Raw genomic sequence first — 19664 nt, forward strand, 5'->3', positions numbered from 1 at the left:
TCTGTGGCCCTTATGAGTAAAACAAAGTTTGTGTACAAGGACAAAATGTACTGGTTCATGGGTGTTCACACACTTACAAGGCAAATCACATCTTGTAATTCCTACTTTTAGCCCCTTGCTTGGGACTTACTCCTGTGAATTTGTCTACACTTGTGATTGAGAAAGCTGCAGTAGTAAAGCCATTTACGCCTGTCCTGGTACCCTTAACTAATTCTTGACTGGTGCGAATGGAGGCATTTTTCAATGTAAATGTACAATAAAGGCCAAAGGACAAAGTAGCTATGTGAGCTGTTCTCCAATCTTTCCAAGTGTCATTCGCTGTCTCTGTACCAACAGATATATTCTCCTGTTAGGTCATGTATGTTGTGGGCTGAAATATATATGTATGTTTAAAAACAAAGGGTCCACAGCTCCACTTTAGATTGCCGTCTTTTAGGGGCCACCAGGCCATACGCTGTTAGCCCACCATTTAACTTTTTATGCATCCAGGCACCATGCTTTAAGCCACATCCTTTTTGAGTTCTCAAACTTTATTCGTCTCTTTTGCAACTGCAGGAAAGGTAGACAACGAGACGTCAGAAGCACTGAAGCTGCCTCGATGCGGGAAGCATGAGCAGCGCATGGCGTTCAAGGTGGGGGCAAAATGGAAGAAGACCACCATCACATACAAGATCCTCAATGTCACCTCACGCCTGACGGAGGAGATAGTGAAAGCAGAGCTGAAGAAAGCACTCTTGGTAAGAAGGGTCAAACAGCAAAGGTAGTGGTGTAGGCCAGAAACCAACATGCCTTCAGGAATTCACACTGCTTTATAGATGCAAGACTGATTTAAATTAACACGCTTGTCTGATAGACTATTCATCTGATAGCAATATTGCCAATCTATTCGGCGCTATGGATGTACCTAACATGACTTGTCACTGCATCCTTCCCAGAGCTGGGGCTGTGCCCAGCTTGTCCACAGACTTCTCCTCTCACTTTTGAGAAACCTTTGGTGGTCACGCTTACATGTCTACTGCACCATGAACACCATGGGTGCAAAGCAGGACCATGTCCACTCTGCCCAGTACTTACTGCTGCTGCACCTCAAGCATCCCAGACATCCTGTCCTGTGGGGAGGACTCATTGCACTCTGATCCTCTCTGCCGATCACAGCACGAACATAACAAGCATTTGCAGTGCACTAGGGTCTCACATTTGTCAGAGTACAGCTGTACTCACAGTTGTAAACTCCCAACCGGATTTTTCTTGCATTAAAAGAAAAAAACAGCGCGATCACGCTGCTACAGTTCACATGTAATAATACCTATTGTCAAAAGTGCAATTATGAACGTAACCGTCAAAAGTGCAATTAAGTGTGTAACAAGGTCGATAGTATGCAAAGCGCTCGACTTCTGCCCAGCGAGATCGTGCTGCAAAAATTGAAAAAAAAGTAGTCCACAAACCCAGCGAGCCTCGCATGTTTTCTGTAACCACTGGAAAAGGCGTGCCTTCCACTAATCAAAAGAAGCGGATTCTAACAGGCAAGCCAACTTGCCAATGAAAAACACTGACGTGACATCGGCGGGGCTCCGAGCCCTTTTCTAATACCTAAAGCGCCTCGCTAGCGATACGCATGCACGAGTGCATTCGACGCAGGCTCGACCCTAAAAAGGGCAAGTGAGGCATTTCCCTTTAGTATATTTCTTTACCAGAGTTCTTTTCTATCCAGACATCATGACTTGACAGTTTGAAACCAGGATGTGTGTGGGAGCCACCGTAGGTGTCCCCTCACCCCCATGCAGTGAAAGAACCCAGTGACTTCTGCCTACGCACCCTCAGCTCTCCTGAGGAATCCAGTTTGAGATACACACGCCAGGCTTCCCAGTGGCCCTACTTCAGGCCCTAGGGTACAACAGAGGAAGTTCTTGCATGTTTTAGATTTTTGTTTGTGGGTTATTTATACTAACACAATGGCTTCTCCCACCACCCACGTAGAGAAAGGAATGTGACCGCAGTTCCCCAGTTCTGAAGCAGGATCATGGAATGTGACCGCAGTTCCCCAGTTCTGAAGCAGGATCATGGACAGCGGTGTTTTTTGAGTCTACAGCCTGAAATAGAATAGTGAAAGAAAGTAGGCAGATGTTCTCTGCCCAGGGAGTGGATTTTTGAGACCTAATGGCACTACGCACCACAAATGGAACATGAGTGGTTATTTTGCCAAATAACTAGAAACATTTATCAGATACTGTAGACATGAAAGAGCAGCCTGGGAAGCAAATCTGTGTTCAGGACCATTAACAGTTAAGTTGATACACTTATCAACCTGCGTGTATGGGGATAGTAAGTGGTACACCTGAACACATACAGCTTTGCATAAACAAATGCTCACATGAAAGCTGAAGGGCAGACAGACATGTAAAATAGTCAGTATTTGCAGTCTGGTGTCTAAAGAGAGCTCAAGCTATTTTGAAGTTTTTTGGCCTTGGAGTTAGATTTATTGTTATTTGATGCAGCACAACGTAGCAAGACAACTGGCTGCACTGCGTCAAATGGAGAGAGCAGGAATGCGCCATATTTACTAACATAGGGTGCATTACTGCACTCTTGCACTAGCGCACTCAATGCAGGCTAGCACCAGTGCAGGCACCCTTACTTCATGGACTAAGGGTGCCTGTGTTGCAGGCAGTATTGTTTTTGTACAGAAAGGGACAAGTTCCTGCACAAAAATTAATCAATCTGAATTGTAGAGCACGGCTAATCCCCCCGTGTCAGATAGCACATTACTTGCCTGGCTTTCACAACTCATGAGTTAGCAGAATGCATTGTGGGTAATCAGTTTCACAGTGTGCACACTCGAGGACTTCCAATCGCACAGCCAACCAAGCACTGTAAATCGGCAAAGGGAACAGTCTATTCTTGGGGCAGCTATGCAGTCAGAGGGTCTTCGGCAGTGTCCCTGGAGTGCCGCTTGCATTGATGTCCCATGGCCGCTGGAACTGGCACCCTCAACTTGGATAGTCCAGTTATTGCCTTTGAACCCTGGACACTCTGAGTGGAGCAACGACAGAGTTAAGGCTCTTTCTAGAGACAAAGATATTGAATAACATAGTAAATAAAACTCAATAAACTGAAAGTCCAGGCAAAGCTATTACCTGTATGAAGAACGGGCCTTCATTTACAGGTAGATAAAATAGAGATATTAACAGTAAACAAAAAACAAGAATGTGCTAACACCTTCTGGGCCAGAGATAGGACATCCAACTATTACACAGCATTCATGCACGAGGCACCAGCTTTTCCTTTAACACTGAGTCCTATGGTAAGTGTTAAGCTATGAGGAAGCGTTGCTGTGTTCCCAGAAATCTGTGGGGTCTTTTGGCTACTATAGATTTGTTTTATTTCACACAGTCAGTGGCGAAGAGGGATCAGATAGGTCAGTTCAATATGATTTGCCGGGTTGCTGCCCGTTTGCGCCTGGTGCAAGGCTATATCTACCAAAACCAAACTTGGTTTTGAGTCTGGGAAACAGAGTTGCCAGCAGTCTTGTAGATGGTGTCCATTGTGAAACTGGAGGGAATCAGGTAAGGACCAGACAAGCCTCTAACAATTTCAAAGGGAGCAAGATCATGCAGAGGTGTAAAGAAAGAAAGATAGCGAGTCACCATAATGCTGGCAAGGACACCCGCTGGACTCGGGGCACTCTGCGAACTGTCAGGCCCAACCAGTTCCAGCTGGGATTTAGGGTCCAACCATAAATTAAATAAACAATATTTCCTGAAATCGAATGGGTTGTGCCTTGACATGCATCTAAAATCAGGTGAACTGATGACAACCGATGGCTACAACCTCAAGACTTAGGTGAAGAGGGACATCCAAGGTCAGAGATGATGCCAGCCCTACATGGTGTGATTGTCTCTGTCGCTCCTCAGTCTCTGGTCACGCAGTTGCTTTGTTGTGAATCTGGACGATTGGGTTGTGAAGGTCTCACTGATCTTGGGGGCTCACTCCGTATGGCAGCTTCCAGGAAGGTTTCAGTAACCTTGTGTGGGTCTTTCTCGTAGTGAGTGCTCGTCCTTTCGTTACTGGGTGGTACACCTTCTTCCAAGCTGATCTCAGGGTTTCTGCCGTACTAGGATTGACTCCCACTGGCCGCGTGGGAATCGGTTGCAGACGTGATGCAGTCCTTTGCTGACAGAGACATACCAGTGGGTCACGAGGGTGCCCAGTTAGTCAAGCGGGATACTGACTTCTGTCTGGCCGAACCAGAGCATCCACCGTGGCCACTAGCAGTAAACACCAGCAGAACCTTTGTAGCCGCAGTCTGAGGGCCAAGTCTTAGGGAGCCATTCCTTTAGCAGTGGGATTAAAACAAGAGCTTCAAAAGGCAGATATCACCCAGACACAATATAGCATTTTTGGATCTGGCCATTAACACCTTGCTGTGGACTCCTCTAAGATTCAAAGTGGGCTGTGATGGCAAATCACAGGTTGGAGAAGGCACTCTTGGACAACGTTAAGAGTAGCACATAAACAGAGCAGACTCCAAGTGTTGACACTGAAGGGAACATCTTAGGCCGCAGTATTCTACACCACTTAATTTGTTTTGTTAGTGACAGATGATTGGAAAGGGCAAGGGCTGTGATTGAACACTTTGTTAGAAGAATACGGCTAAGAAACCTCTGTACATGCTATGGCAAATCCTCCTCTTCTCGTCTCCCATGTGCCCCCTTCCAGCTATACCTCCTGCCCCTAGACTCTAGTCTTCCTTCTGCATACCTCTTTACTGCCATGCCTTTTTAGGGTCGAGCCTGTGTTGCATGCGCTCGCGCATGCGTATCGCAGCGAGATGCTTTAGTTATTAGAAAAGGGCTCGGAGCCCTGTCGACATCATGTCAGTGTTAACCATTGGTTCGTGGGCTTGACTATTAAAATCCGCTTGCTTTCATTAGTCGAAGGCATGCTCACGTCATGCCTTTTCCGGTGGCTAGCCCTCCTCGAGCGCATCGACCAAGTACAGAAAACTTGCGAGGCTCGCTGTTTTCTGTCCGGCTCATGGACTACTTTTTTCTCAATTTTACTAGCGCGATTTCGCTTGGCAGAAGTCGAGCGCTGTACACAGTTAATTTCACTTTTTTGGGTTACGTACATAAAAGCACTTTTGCCCGATAGGTGAAAAGTCAGGTTAGGAGTTTACAACGCGATCAGCTCTAACATGAGCAAATGCGAGACCCGTTGCATTGCAAATGCATGTTCCTTCTTGTCTTTCCTTCTATAGAGGCTAAGATGGTTTATCAATGGTTGTGGGTCTGCTGGGGAGATATATTGCATTGCATCTCTTTTAAGTCTTCAGCTTGTAGGTAGGTAATTGTCTCTACTAGTCAGTTCTTATGTTTGTTCATTGTGTCTTCTCTTTGCAGAAAGGAGATCACTTTTCTGTTTGTTTCACTAATAAACAGATACATTCCTAAAATAGGTTCAAATAACGTATTAATAAAATGAAGAGTAATGCACACACTTAATACCCAGTAGAAATTCTAGAAATCATGCCAGAGTGGAAATCACACATACAGCATAATATGAACATGCTCCAGATTCCAACAGTTCTGTGTGCTCAAGGCATGGCCCTACTAAGACCCGATATTTTATATGCAGGGCTGTGGTAGCATCCCCGAAAGAGGCCTTTCCAAGTTCCAAAATAGGAAGAGAATATACATCCGATATCTTTACATTTGAAATCTCAAATTGTATTAAATGAATGCTCTCATCCCTGTGGGACTGCGAGCAACATGCAGGCTGTATCTTCTGGCTTGATTGCCATCCTCCTAGGATGCTGTGGGGACCAGCTCTGCTCCCAGCAACACAAGCCCACTGAGGACCCACTCGCTCATCTCCAATGTCCATCGATCCTTTGCTGTGGTCATTGGTAGGACCCTGGCACCCACATGCATACATCTATTGAATGATGAGTAAGGAAGACGCCGACTTTCAAATATGACCTCGTGCTCCAATGTTTGGCAGGTTGGCTGATCCCAACACAGCTGAATTCCACACTCACCTGGGCAAAAAGTGACCTCTAACCGCCAGGGACATATAAAAGCCGCAGGAAAGCCTTTCAGCCATGGGATAATTTCATCCTAAACTCACTGTTATCAGTACACTTAGTCTTATCACATGTTCCCATAATCCTCTTTATAACAACAGGAGGAGACCAAAAATCCAGCCAAGTCAGGTGTAGATGACGCACAATTTTTTAAGTGAATGTTCAATAGCTGATATTTTTGCAATTTATCGACCGTGAGCACCCTTATATTAGGGTTAACCTTCCATTTCTGAAAAGTGAACACTTGTTGAAAAGCAGGAGTGACTTACCTTGAGGATTCATGGTTTTCCTACTAATGGGAACCATAGAATACTGCATACAGGGTACTTAATTCTCAGGATTTCGTATGAAACACAACAAGAAGAAAGAAAATTCGTTCATTCATTCTTACAGTGACCTTTTGAACAAGCTCAGGCGCCTTGTTACCTATGGAAGGAGTGAATGAATGAATTCTTACAGTGACTTTCAGAAAGATCTCAGTTGCCGTGTTCCTTATGAGAGGAAGGAATATACAAATTCAGTCATTCATTCTTATAGTGACGTTTTGAAGGATCTCGGACACCTTCTTACTTATGTAATGAATGAATTATTTCATTCTTAGAGTGACCTTCTAAAAGATCTTAGGTACCTTGTTACTTATGGAAGGAATTAATTCATTTATTAATAGGGTAACCTCCTGAAGAGTCTCAGATGCCTTGTTACTTATGAAAAGAATAAATGAATTCATTCTTACAGTGACCTTCTGACATATCTCAGTCACCTTGTTCCATATGGAAGGAATGAGTAAATGAATGAACTAATTCATTCTTACAGTCACCCTCTGAGGACCTCTGGCTTCTTGTTGCTGACTGAAGGTATGGTCCTCTTAGACTTCTAAAGTGAGATAGACTATCTGATAAATGCCACCACCTTAAATGTCCTTTTTTTGGAAGACATATGTTTCCACTTCGGCAGAGCTAAGGCATCAACAAGATAAAAGGTATACACTCAGGGACATATTTATGAACAAATCACGCAGCGCAGCACGTCACCTTGCTGCGTTGCGTGATAGTGAAATGGCGGGAATGCCCCAGACTTAATATTGTATGTTGAATGGCGCATTCCTGGCATTTCCCTGCCCCACAATGTGCTGCCTAGTGCAAATTCAGGCACCCTTGCACAGTGCTGCAAGGCTGCCTGCGTTGTAAGCAGATTGTTTTTGCGCAGGAAGGAGCTCCTTCCTGCACAAAAACAATCCTATGAGGCAGTTTCCTCTGTCTATGTGTGTCGCAGAACACTAGAAAGAGGAAGTAACAAAGACAAATAAAGATACTTCTTCTCATTACGCCTCACCTGGGGAGGCGAAGCATTTTGACACAGTACCAGGTGTACCAGTAATGGTAAATCTGGAAAAGCACCAAAATCCATGGGGGACACATGGGAACACCCGCACTTCACTCATGGAACGCCTTCCCAGAGCAGAGTAACGCAACGAAGCAATTTACGCTGCATTACTCTAAATTTATCAAGCCAGGCAAGGCCACGCAAAGTGGCCTTACCTGGCTTGATAAATTTAACTCAAGAGTTGCGTTGCTCTTGCGTGGCGCAATGGCGACGCAACCCTTTGTTAAATACAAAATGACAAAATATGCAAGGCAGTCAATACAGAATGCGCATTGAACTCAAGAACTATGGCAGCCTCTCCAGCAGTGCTATAAATCATCCTTGTCTAATGTGCAGTGTCCGTCTCTATTGCCAACTTCAGGCTGAGGTTTGATTTTTACAACAGACCTGTGGATGCAAGAGAAAGAGAAGTTTGTTAAGCTTGTCTAACCACACCCATACTCCTAGTCATGAAGCCCCTTCTCCTTATAAAAATAGACCCTCATCCCCTTGAGTTCCAGCCCTGTAACAAATGAAGGTTTGGATGGGCCATGTCAGTGTATGCTCTTCTCACGTGGGGCCTGTATGCATGGTACATACATATGCACCTTTGGACTTAGTACTTCTATCTGTGGTACATTTGTTTGTACCATCCACAAGGAGGTGCAGTTATCATAACACACTGAGAACATTTCAGACTATAGTGGTTGAACCACATTTTTTGTTTCACTTCATTTCAGGAATGATGTTTATAATATCAAGCAATCAGACTACACTCTCTCCTTATTGTGTCAGCATTCCAACAGCGCCCCTTACCATGTCCTTGCCTCACCAAGATTAGGGCCACAGACAGTAGTGATCTTCCTTTGACATTATCTTTGGAGTTAATTGCTTGAACCTTCCATGCTCTCACTCTGGCTCTGAAATCTCTCTGTTTTCTGGTTGAGATTAGAAGCGAACAGAAACCTTTTCAGACCTGTGGAACATTGCATTCCTTTCTCTTCCAGGTCTGGCAAAATGTCACCTCCATTAATTTCGAGGAAGTTGGCGCCAACCGCACCGCGGACATTGAGATTTTCTTTGTGGCGGGCAGGCACGCTGATGGAGCAGGAAACGCCTTTGATGGATCCGGGCGGGTTCTTGGACATGCTTTCTTCCCACCCGCCAAATCGAGCACGAAAGCTATCGATGGCGATTTACATCTGGATAACGATGAAAACTGGACCACAAGAGTCAAAAAAGGTAACTAGAGAGACTGTGTTGTGGAAGAACATTGATGAGAGAGGAGCAATGAGAAGACCATCTTCTGATTTCCCTCCTCCCCCAGCCCAATGTTCTTTTTGTATTGTGTGATTATAGAAACATGGATGTAGAGTTTGGTGATGAAACCACCCACACACACACACAAGCACTTCCCTTCCATTCCTGGCCTAACATGCACTCAAAGAAAGTTTTGATAAAATTTCTGTTAAGTTTGGTTCTCCCTAAATGCAGTTATTTTGCCAAAATGTGTAAAGGACAATTAGGGTCCAGCAATGACTTCCAGATTATCTGAATTGTTTTTTAAATATCCCTGAGCTTTGATCACTAAACTTTCAGTAGATGACTCTGTTAAACAATTTTTCATACAGTGTGAAAGCTTTCCCTGAGCATGTCTTTCACATTTACATACTTAAAAGAAAAGAAAAAGATTTCTAATGGACCTAGTAGATTGCTAAGGCTACATCATCTGGTTCGTATTATTATCTGGTCTCCCATCCAAACACTAACGATGCCCATCTAGGATTAGCTTTTGTGGCTGGATGAGTTGAATCAAATTCAGGATTTGGAGAGTGTAGGAAACTGCACCTTAATATCCATCAGGAGAAACCCCAGAATGCCAGGAAATCCATGTGTTATGCCTCATTTTAGGAGAGCTAGACACATTTACTAGTTTAGTGCTAATATGAATGAAAGGTAGTCTGATTGAAGAAAGCTATTGTTCATGTCTTGGACATTTGTAGTGTTGACCTTCCTCTCACACAGAACATATAGTGCCAGACCCTCATCTCTAGCTGCGACTTCTGGACTTATCGGTGGGGACGTAGATATGATTACACCTTCCTAAGTATGAAGCAGAGGTGAAGGATATTTTATTATCGTTTAATTCTGCAACTACTGGCTCAGCCAGCGTGTGCAGGGCAGGGCAGGGCTGGGCCACGAGAGGGGGCAGGAGGAGGAGTGTAGTGCACTTAAGTGTGCGTGTCAGTTTGGCTGGCTGTCCTAGGCAGGCCAAACTGATACGCACAGTTACGTTTCTTTAACCGGGCTGTATTGCACAGCCAGGTTGGAAAAACAGCACAAACTCCAATGCATTGTCTGAGCATCAGACCAAGCCACTCAGACCAATCCTGGTGTTGCTCTCATGATGGGTATAGCATGAGAGCAGCACCAAGATTGTGTGGGGGAGCCTGTGCTGGTGTCCAAGGGACGGCTGAGACACCATCAGGAGCAAGAAGAGGAGCGAGGCGGCCGGCAGTGGCAGGACAGGTATGTTTTTTATTTGTTTTTTTTTCTTATTGTTAGTCCACCTGTCCTGCAACCCCTCCCTTGAGATTTGTGGGGTCCACCACTTGTATGAATCATACCCTACTGAAATCAATTCCACCAGCGATCCAGAACACATGCAATGTTCTATCGAGTTAGGCTTAGGGGATGGTAGGTTTTGAAGCTGTGAATAAAACTACCACCGGAAGGGCACGGAGTCATTTTGAACAACATTCAGTTTCCTATGGTTGCTGCACTAGATTGTCCATTCTGAGATATTTTGTTTAAAGTTAATGGTCCTGAGCAGGCCTGGTCTAAAGGGAGAAATGGTGGCGAGATATGTTGGGACAGATTTAGTTAATATCACCCCATATCTGCATGGACGTTGTTTCACCAAAATGCCAGGGGTAGCCATTTGACTTTCTGTGACATCACAGGAGGTGATATTACGTGATCCTAATGACATCTCAGGAAGTGACATCACATTACCTTTGTCTTTGAGGTGATAGCACAAGAAATGACAGCACGCTGAATTGAAACATGGGACATTACATGATGTGACATCGTAGATCAAATACTATGCTAAATTAATTAAAACATTTTGACATTTCATTGGAGCTCTTGCAAACACCCCAAAATAAAGACCATTAAATATAATGAACCCAAATCATATGATATTGTTACCAAACAAAGCCAGGATAACAAGATAAAGGTGCATATGGAACTCATATTTTCATTTTCACATAAACTCTGATGGAGGACCAGGGCTAAATTTGTGCTTGTTGTTTCCGGTGCGGGCACCGACACTTATTTTTGAGGGCCAGGACTTATTTATCTACCTCAAGCATTTACTGTGAGCAAAAGACACATCTGGGAAAGACGGAGGAAGAGAAAAATGAAAAGCATCACAAAGGGATAAAGCTGCAAGAGTGAGCTGAAGGAGCAGAGAGTGGCTGTAAATGGATTAAAGAGGCCCGAGATAGCTTCAGGATTACACTGCCTCAGTATTCCGTGTTCGCACATTTAATTGCTGCAGCTGTGTGTTTAAGAGGAGGGCCTTGGGCACTGGCACGTTTTTATGTAAAAATTAAGCACTGTGGAGGACACCACTGAAACAGGAATATTTTAATTTAAATGTCTGTGCTAACGATGCTCCTACCCTTTCCCTCTGATAATCAGGGCAGTTTTAGTGAGTTGGTGCCTCCAACCTAAGGCACCCACAAGATAAGCACAGTGGAGTGTCAGATATTGCATCTGGCTGTCAATTAGAATTCCTGTAGAATCAATCAGACATGCACAAAAGAAAGAACCTGCCCAGAGGCTCCCCCATCTGAGCAACACATTCTGTAGTCTCATCCTCACACTTCCCATCCACCCGCAGTGCTCAGGAAACACAATTAAATCAGCAGACCATTTTTAACCTGCCCTCATTGAATATCTAACAGGATCCCCATCTGCATTGTTCCTCACTTCACTGTGGTCTCCACTCTCAAGCCATAGAATGCAGGTAATACAACTCCACTTCCGGTGGGGGCCAACCCATTCCTTCTAAGCGTTGCTTTCTGTGACCGTTTCCAAGGCTGTTGGCAGCATTAGTTACTTAAGCGTAAACGAACAGCTGAGGTCTGTCCAACATCACAGGAAGGTGGGCATAGACTACTGACATAACATCTTCTCATACTGTCCAGTGAGCCTGCAGGTGAAGTGTTTTCCATCCTGGTAGAGTCTTGAGCCTGGGGAGCCTTGAAGGTATGTTGCTAGACAACACATTAGCCAACCTTTAGCTGATGGGACAAATTAAAACAGGTCATTATCAGTTGTCAAGACCACTAACTGGCAATGTGGCATTGTATGACTTGCATTATTTTCTAATCCAGGGTGTGTTTTTTTCTGCTGGTAAGCATCAGTGGCACAGCACACAATGACACCGCTTTTCTAAAATAAATCTGCCGAGGGCCTCCTGAGATTTGTACATCTGTGATTTCATTGCACTCAGTTTTAATTGATTATTCAATCATGCCATGGCACAGATATTCACTAGCCTTCAGCTAAGCAAAGCAGCTCCCTCATTCAAGGGGATGTCCCACACCAGAGGTCCTATTACAGTTAGGGCACACTTTTCCTGTTTGCGCCATGGCACACCTTTAAATAGGTGCACCATGTGCAAACAGGGAAAGTGCGCGCTATTAAGAAGAATGTGCTGCCCTCATGGCAGCCGCAAACTTGCCTGCCCTGGAGACACCTCATTCAAGTGAAATACAGAGCGGCTGCTTCAAAGCTTTTCCGTGTTTCACTGTGCAGGCGGCAACCCGCCTGCAACTTTAAGAGGGATTAGAGATCCCCTTGCAGGTGGGTGCAGTGAGTGACTGCGCCCGTCTGCAAGGGGATGTCTGGGGGGTCCATAGGACTTTCTTGCCTGTCTTCAGTGGGCTACCTTTGCACCTGCATCAATAATTCGCCGGAGGGGTAGAGGTAAAGAGGTTCCCTCATTTGCATAACATCCAGACGTATATTGAGCAAGAGCCTATCCAGAACGATGGGCACATGCTTTATTTTTCACCTCTCTGGTATTCTTTCCCAAGGTTCCCATAATGATCTACTTGCATCAATGATAAACACATAATGGTTGTCACTAGTTCAGTGGTGCCCAAGACCATAACAAATCTAGTCTTCCAAGACAAGTATCTCAAAATAACATATCTCCATAAGGGCTCAAAACCAACTGACGGGCATTTGATCAATCATTCAGGGTTCTTATATAGCGCGACTACTCACCCATAAGGTTCTCAAGGCGCTGTCCTTCATCCAGGTGGTGACTGCCTTCATCCTGTTGTGGAATTTGCTGTTGGAGGTTGTGGGTTTCTCTGTGAGGGAGAGAATCAGCTGGGTGACGTAGGCGACAATGTTGAGTCCGTGGCTTTTGACGATGGCTGCGGGTGGGGCCATGTAGATGTTAAAGAGGGTGGGGCTCAGGGAGGATCGTTGAGGCACTCCGCAGCTGATCTCTGTGGGTTCTGAGTTGAACGGTGGAAGTCTATCTCTCTGTTTTCTGCCAGTGAGGAAGTAGCAGATCCATTCTAGGGTATTCTCGTAAATGCCGCCGTCGTGGAGTCTTGGGCAGAGGGTGTGGTGGGTGACGGTGTCGAAGGTGGCTGGGAGATTGAAGAAGATGAGAGCAGCAGCTTCACCTTGGTCGAGGAGGGTGCGGATTTCTTCTGTAGTGGTGAGGAGAGCGGTCTTGGTGCTGTGGTTGCTTCTGAAGCCCAGTCAGGAGAGGTCCACAATGTGTTTTTTTTCAATTAACTCATAGAATTGGGTGTTGATAGCTTTCTCAATGACTTTGGCCGGGAAGGGGAGTAGCAAGATGGGTCTGTAGTTCTTGAGGTCCGTCGGGTTGGCAGAGGATTTCTTCAGCAAGGGGTTTATCTCTGGGTCCTTCCAGTCTTCTGGGAAGGTAGCGGACTCGATGGAGCAGTTGAAGGTGTGGCAGAGTTCGGCTGTGACGGCGGTGACAGCTCTGTTAAAGATGTGGTGAGAGCAGGGATCGGAAGGGGCTCCAGAGTTGATGCTCTTCATGATCCTGAGGGTGTCGTCAGAGGTGAGTGTGGTCCAGTTGGATAAGATCTGCTGTGGGCTGGAGTCATTGGGTGCAGTGGTTGCGGGTGAGGTGGGTCGGTCTTGGGTTGCAAAGCTGTTGTAGATCTTGCAGTGGAAGAAGGTGGCGAGGTTGTCGCAGAGTTTTGAGAGTGGGGAATGACTGCTGTCTCTGTGTTGGGTTTGGCAAATTCTTTAACTACAGCGAAGAGTACTTTGCTGTTGTGTGCATTGGTGTTGATGCGTTCCCGTAAGGCTGCTTTCTTTGTTGTTCTGATGAGGTGGTGGTGTGGGGTGATGGTGGTTTTGAAGGCTGTGTGGTCTGCCATGGTCTTGCTGCTGCTCCATCGGGAGCATTGTGGTTGGGTGCATGGTTAAGTGGTGGTGACGACAGCCCCTTTGTTAAAACTGCTTTTATTAAGTCCGTCCATTCTCCTTTGCTTTTCATGATCTATAATTTGCTTTCCCAGTGGTCATTTTCTAACCTTCTAGACTCAAGGTAAATCCCCTCCTGCTTCTGATTAAATATTCACTTGAACTTGTTGCTACCATCTTATTATGGGGTTTCCCTTTCATGAAACACTCTTTTTAAATACTTTGTTTTTGTAGTTAGTACAAAACAAGCATTGTAACACCCATCAGGTCAATAGGAAAACAAGCCACATTATCAATAACATATCCCATAAAACTGCCAGAGTCCAGTTTTTGCAAAACACCTTTGGGAGAGTACTTTCTCAGCAATTGACCAAATCATTCGAAGACATGATAACTTTGAATAATACTGGCAGTGAAAGCTGCCGTGTCAGGGCTCTTGTGCACCAGCCTGCCCTGTGTGCAGTGCACACGGGGTAGGCCGGTGCACAACAGGCCTGTCAGCTTGCGCTGCCTACGGCCCTGGCCTGAATTCAGGAACAGCTAGTCCTGAATTCAGGCCAGGGCAGTAGGCAGTGAAAGAAAGCTGCTGTTTCAGGGTTCTTGTGCACCAACCTGCCCTGTGTGCACTGCACACAGGACAGGCCAGTGCACAAGAGGCATGAAACAGCAGCTTTCACTGCCTACGGCCCTCACCTGAATGCACCCAATCTTGGAAGCGCTAAGCAGGGTCGGGCCGGGCTAACTCTGTGTGGGCCACAGAATTCCACCTCAGCAAAATTCCAAGGAGTTTTTATTCAACTTCGCGGGATTCTGCGGAGTCGGACTCCGTGAACTCCGTCCAGGCCTGAATTTATTCTTTTCACCTTAGAAATATAATAAAAGCAGCTTACCTTTGTTTCCTTTTTTATCTATAAAGATATAAATCCTTTTACATTACCTTTTGAAAACACTTAAGGGCCTAATGATTTCTTTCCCATGCTTGTCTCCAGGGTTCCGCACTTAGTAATACACCCCCATCTAACCCTGGTACTTTTGATTGTTTCATTGTAAAGCACCCTAATACCACTAAGGTCCAGGCACGCTATGTAAATAAAAAAAAAAAAATAAGTATGGTCTGCAAACAATAGCACAAACTCTTATGGACCCATTCTTTGACAATGGTAATTCAGTTTTATCTGGCCTTCAAAGGCTGCTGTAGCTCCACTGAAGGTCCTGCTGATGTGTGAAACCACAGAGGTTTCAGGGGTTCAGGAGTTTAGTTCATATTACCCCTGTGCTGAGAGCTCCAGTGACTCAGGTCACATGCCTTTCTTTCAGGCACCCTCCTTTATCATCCTTCTTTTGTGCTTATCTTAATTCTGTTTCTTTGTACGAAGTTTTGAGAAATTAATTGAGGCAGATTTGTTTATTTCACTTTAGTTGGTCATTTCATTGAGCACTTACATGTTGGCTCAACTTTCTGCTCCTGAGACCACACATTGTGTTTGTACCTGTGGATTTAATCAGTTCTGTTGAGTCTTAGAGACAGGTATCTCTTCAGTTGGTCACTTGGGTGTTCAATCAGAAGCAGTTGACTGGGTTCTTGAAGTTGCCGATACCTCATGCTTGACAGCGAGCATGAGATCTCAGTGCACTTGGATTTTGTTGTCATTTCAAGGAACTCTTTGAATGGAGGCAAAGCGGACATTGCTCTTCTATCAGCTTCAAAGATATTCCACATGTGCACCCAAATAGCTTTGCCTCTGTTGTATTTCATCAATTTTTTTCCCACGCAGATGGACCGATACCAAGAAGGTGTTACCCTTTATAAAAAAAAAATAGACTGATTTCAAGACTTCTCTGAAATTCAAATGAAAAGACGTAGGCCCATATTTATACTTTTTGACGCAAAACTGCGTTAACGCAGTTTTGCGCCAAAAAAATTAGCGCCGGCTAACGCCATTCTGAAGCGCCATGCGGGCGCCGTATTTATTGAATGACGTTAGCCGGCGTTAGCCGCCGGCGCTGTCTGGTGTGCGTTAAAAAAAACGACGTACACCAGGCAGCGCCGGCGTAGGGGGAAAATGGCGTATGGGCGTCCACAAATGGTGCAAGTCAGGCTGAGGCAAAAAAATCGCCTTAACCCGATTTGCGCCATTTTTTTACGACGCCCATCCCCCATTGAAATGACTCCTGTCTTAGCAAAGACAGGAGTCATGCCCCCTTGCCCAATGGCCATGCCCAGGGGACTTCTGTCCCCTGGGCATGGCCATTGGGCATAGTGGCATGTAGGGGGGCACAAATCAGGCCCCCCTATGCCACATTTTTTTTTTTTTTAAATACTTACCTGAACTTACCTTAATGTCCCTGGGGTGGGTCCCTCCATCCTTGGGTGTCCTCCTGGGGTGGGCAAGGGTGGCAGGGGGTGTCCCTGAAAATTGCAGGGGGGCAGGGGAGGGCACCTCTGGGCTCATTCTGAGCCCACAGGTCCCTTAACGCCTGCCCTGACCCAGGCGCTAAAATCCGGCGCAAATGCAGGTTTTTTAGTCCCGCCCACTCCCGGGCGTCATTTTTGCCCGGGAGTATAAATACGACGCATATGCATCGCAGTCATTTTTTAAGACGGGAACGCCTACCTTGCATATCATTAACGCAAGGAAGGTGTTCACGCGAAAAAATTACGCTAACTCCATGAACTTTGGCGCTAGAACCGTCTAACGCCAAAGTATAAATATGGAGTTAGTTTTGCGTCGAATTTGCGTCGAAAAAAACGACGCAAATTCGGCGCAAACGGAGTATAAATATGCCCCGTAGTCTGTACATTAATGTGCCACAAATTCCAGAGGGGTGATGCAAGGGTAAGAAAAGGATGACATACTCTCTAAATCAAGATACTTTAACAGCAAGTGTAAGGAAATGCCTTCCTTGGCATGGTTACCCTCTAATGTTTTGCCTTTTGTTGATGCCAGTTATGATTGAAAGTGTGCTGGGACCCTGCTAACCAGGCGACAGCACCAGTGTTCTTTCCCTAAACCGTACCTTTATTCCCACAATTGGGACAGCCCTGGCACACAGATAAGTCCCTTGTAAATGGTACCCCTGGTACCAAGGACCCTGTGGCCAGGGAAGGTCTCTAAGGGCTGCAGCATGTATATACCACCCTGGGGACCCCTCACACAGCACATGCACACTGCCTCACAGCTTGTGTGTGCTGGTGGGGAGAAAATGACTAAGTCGACGTGGCACTCCCCTCAGGGTGCCATGCCCACATCCCACTGCCTGTGGCACAGGTAAGACACCCCTCTAGCAGACCTTACAGCCCTGAGGCAGGGTGCACTATACCACAGGTGAAGACATAGTTGCATAAGCACTATGCCTCTACAGTGTAGCCAAACCTTAGATATTGTAAGTGCAGGGTAGCCATAAGGAGTATATGGTCTGGGAGTCTGTCAATTACGAACTCCACAGTTCCATAATGGCTACACTGAAATCTGGGAAGTTTGGTATCAAACTTCTCAACACAATAAATGCACACTGATGGCAGTGTGGAATTTATTGTAAAATACACCCAGAGGGCATCTTAGAGATGCCCCCTGAATACCAGTCTGACTCCTAGTGCTAGGCTGACCAGTTTCTGCCAGCCTGCCTCAACCAGACGAGTTGCTGGCCACATGGGGTGAGTGCTTTTGTCACTCTGTGGCCAGGAACAAAGCCTGCACTAGGTGGAGGTGCTTCTCATCTCCCCCTGCAGGAACTGTAACACCTGGTGGTGAGCCTCAAAGGCTCCTGCCTGTTGTTACAGCACCCCAGGACATCCCAGCTAGTGGAGATGCCCACCGCCCTCCCCTAAGGTGTCCTTAGCTGAGGTGACCCCTGCCTTTAGAAATCCTCCATCTTGAGTTTGGAGGATTCCACCAGTAGGAATAGGGATGTGCCCCCTCCCCTCAGGGAGGAGGCACAAAGAGGGTGTAGCCACCCTCAAGGACAGCCATTGGCTACTGCCCCCCAGACCTAAGCACACACCTAAATTTAGTATTTAGGGGTGACCCTGAACCCAGGAAATCAGATTCCTGCAACCTGAAGAAAGAAGAAGGCCCCACAGAGACGACGAAGACACCAACTGACTTGGCCCCAGCCTTACCGGCCTGTCTCCAGACTCAAAGAACCTGCACAGCGACGCATCCGATGGGACCAGCGACCTCTGAGGACTCAGAGGACTGCCCTGCACCTAAAGGACCAAGAGCCTCCCGAGAACAGCGGTACTGTTCAGAAACTGCAACAACTTTGCAACTTTAAAGCAACTTTTAAAGAGACTCCATTTCCTGCCAGAAGCGTGAGTCTTCATACTCTGCACCCGACGCCCCCGGCTCGAGAGGACTCCCCTGCGACTCCAATAACGTGGACGACCTGAGTCCACCTCCCTGCACACCCACAGCGATGTCTGCAGAGAGGATGCAGAGGCTCCCCCTGACCGCGACTGCCTGGTAACAAAGGAACCCAACGCCTGGACCAAGCACTGCACCCGCAGCCCCCAGGACCGAGAGGAACCACCTACCAGCGTGGAGTGACCAGCAGGCGGCCCTCATCCTAGCCCGGTCGGTGGCTGGCCCGAGAAGCCACCCTGTGCCCTGCCTGCATCGCCTAAGTGACCCCTGGGTCCCCCCATTGCTTTCCATAGCAAACCTGACGCCTACTTTGCCTACAGCACCCGGCCGCCCCTGTGCAGCTGAGGGTGTGTTTTGTGGATTGTTTGTGTGTCCCCCCGAGGGATCTGCTCCCGGAGGACGCAGGTACTTACCTGTAAGCAGACTAGGACCGGAGCACCCCTGTTCTTAATAGGCGCCTATGTGTTTTTGGCCCTCCTTTGACCTCTGCACCTGACCGGCCCTGTGTTGCTGGTGCTGTGGCTTTGGGGTTGCCTTGAAAACCCAGTGGTGGGCTACCTATGCCCAGGAGACTGACTGTGTAAGTGCTTTACTTACCTGAGAAACCTAACCAAAATTACCTCCCCCCAGGAACTGTTGATTTTTGCACTGTGTCCACTTTTAAAATAGCCTATTGCCAATTTAACTAAAACTGTGTGTACTACTGTTTTAAATCAAAGTTCCATACTTACCTGTGTGAAGTACCTTGCATTTTATGTACTTATCTCAAATCTTGAATCTTGTGGTTCTAAAATAAATTAAGAAAATATATTTTTCTATATAAAAACCTATTGGCCTGGAGTTAAGTCTTTGAGTGTGTGTTCCTCATTTATTGCCTGTGTGTGTACAACAAATGCTTAACACTACCCTCTGATAAGCCTACTACTTGCCCACAATACCACAAAATAGAGCATTAGTATTATCTAATTTTGCAATTATCAACCCCTAAGGGGAACTCTTGGACTCTGTGCACACTATCTCTCACTTTGAGATAGTATACAGAGCCAACTTCCTACAGCAAGCTATTATTAGAGATATTCAAGGCATGCTATCACTAATGAATTCATGACAGAGATATGGGTTGGTTTCTGGTGGGATTAACAAAAGTATTTACTAGTCTGACCTAGAAGAACCTATTGGTATCACTTTGTGGGAATCTTTCCTTTGTGAGTGTGCACCCCACGTCTGATCTTTTTCTTTGTCTCAGCATTCATGAATGTTTGCTGAGGCCCATCTTTTTAACAATTTGGGACTCAGATCCCACTCGAAGGTTTAGACGGACACACCAGATGATTTCTCCTTTCCACCAGAATGACTACTGT

General features: G+C 46.1%; 1 protein-coding gene across 1 annotated transcript in view; it reads left to right on the top strand.

The window, feature by feature from the left end:
• The window catches only part of LOC138260408 (matrix metalloproteinase-18-like), a 112681-nt gene that overhangs the window by 24165 nt on the left and 68852 nt on the right, over nt 1-19664 (top strand). Inside the window, exons 3-4 of the mRNA XM_069208857.1 lie at nt 556-737; nt 8452-8686. Coding sequence (XP_069064958.1) covers nt 556-737; nt 8452-8686 — 417 coding nt within the window. The remainder of the gene's footprint in view (nt 1-555; nt 738-8451; nt 8687-19664) is intronic.

This window comes from Pleurodeles waltl, chromosome 9 (assembly GCF_031143425.1).
Source record: "Pleurodeles waltl isolate 20211129_DDA chromosome 9, aPleWal1.hap1.20221129, whole genome shotgun sequence".
Taxonomy (NCBI): Eukaryota; Metazoa; Chordata; class Amphibia; order Caudata; family Salamandridae; genus Pleurodeles; species Pleurodeles waltl.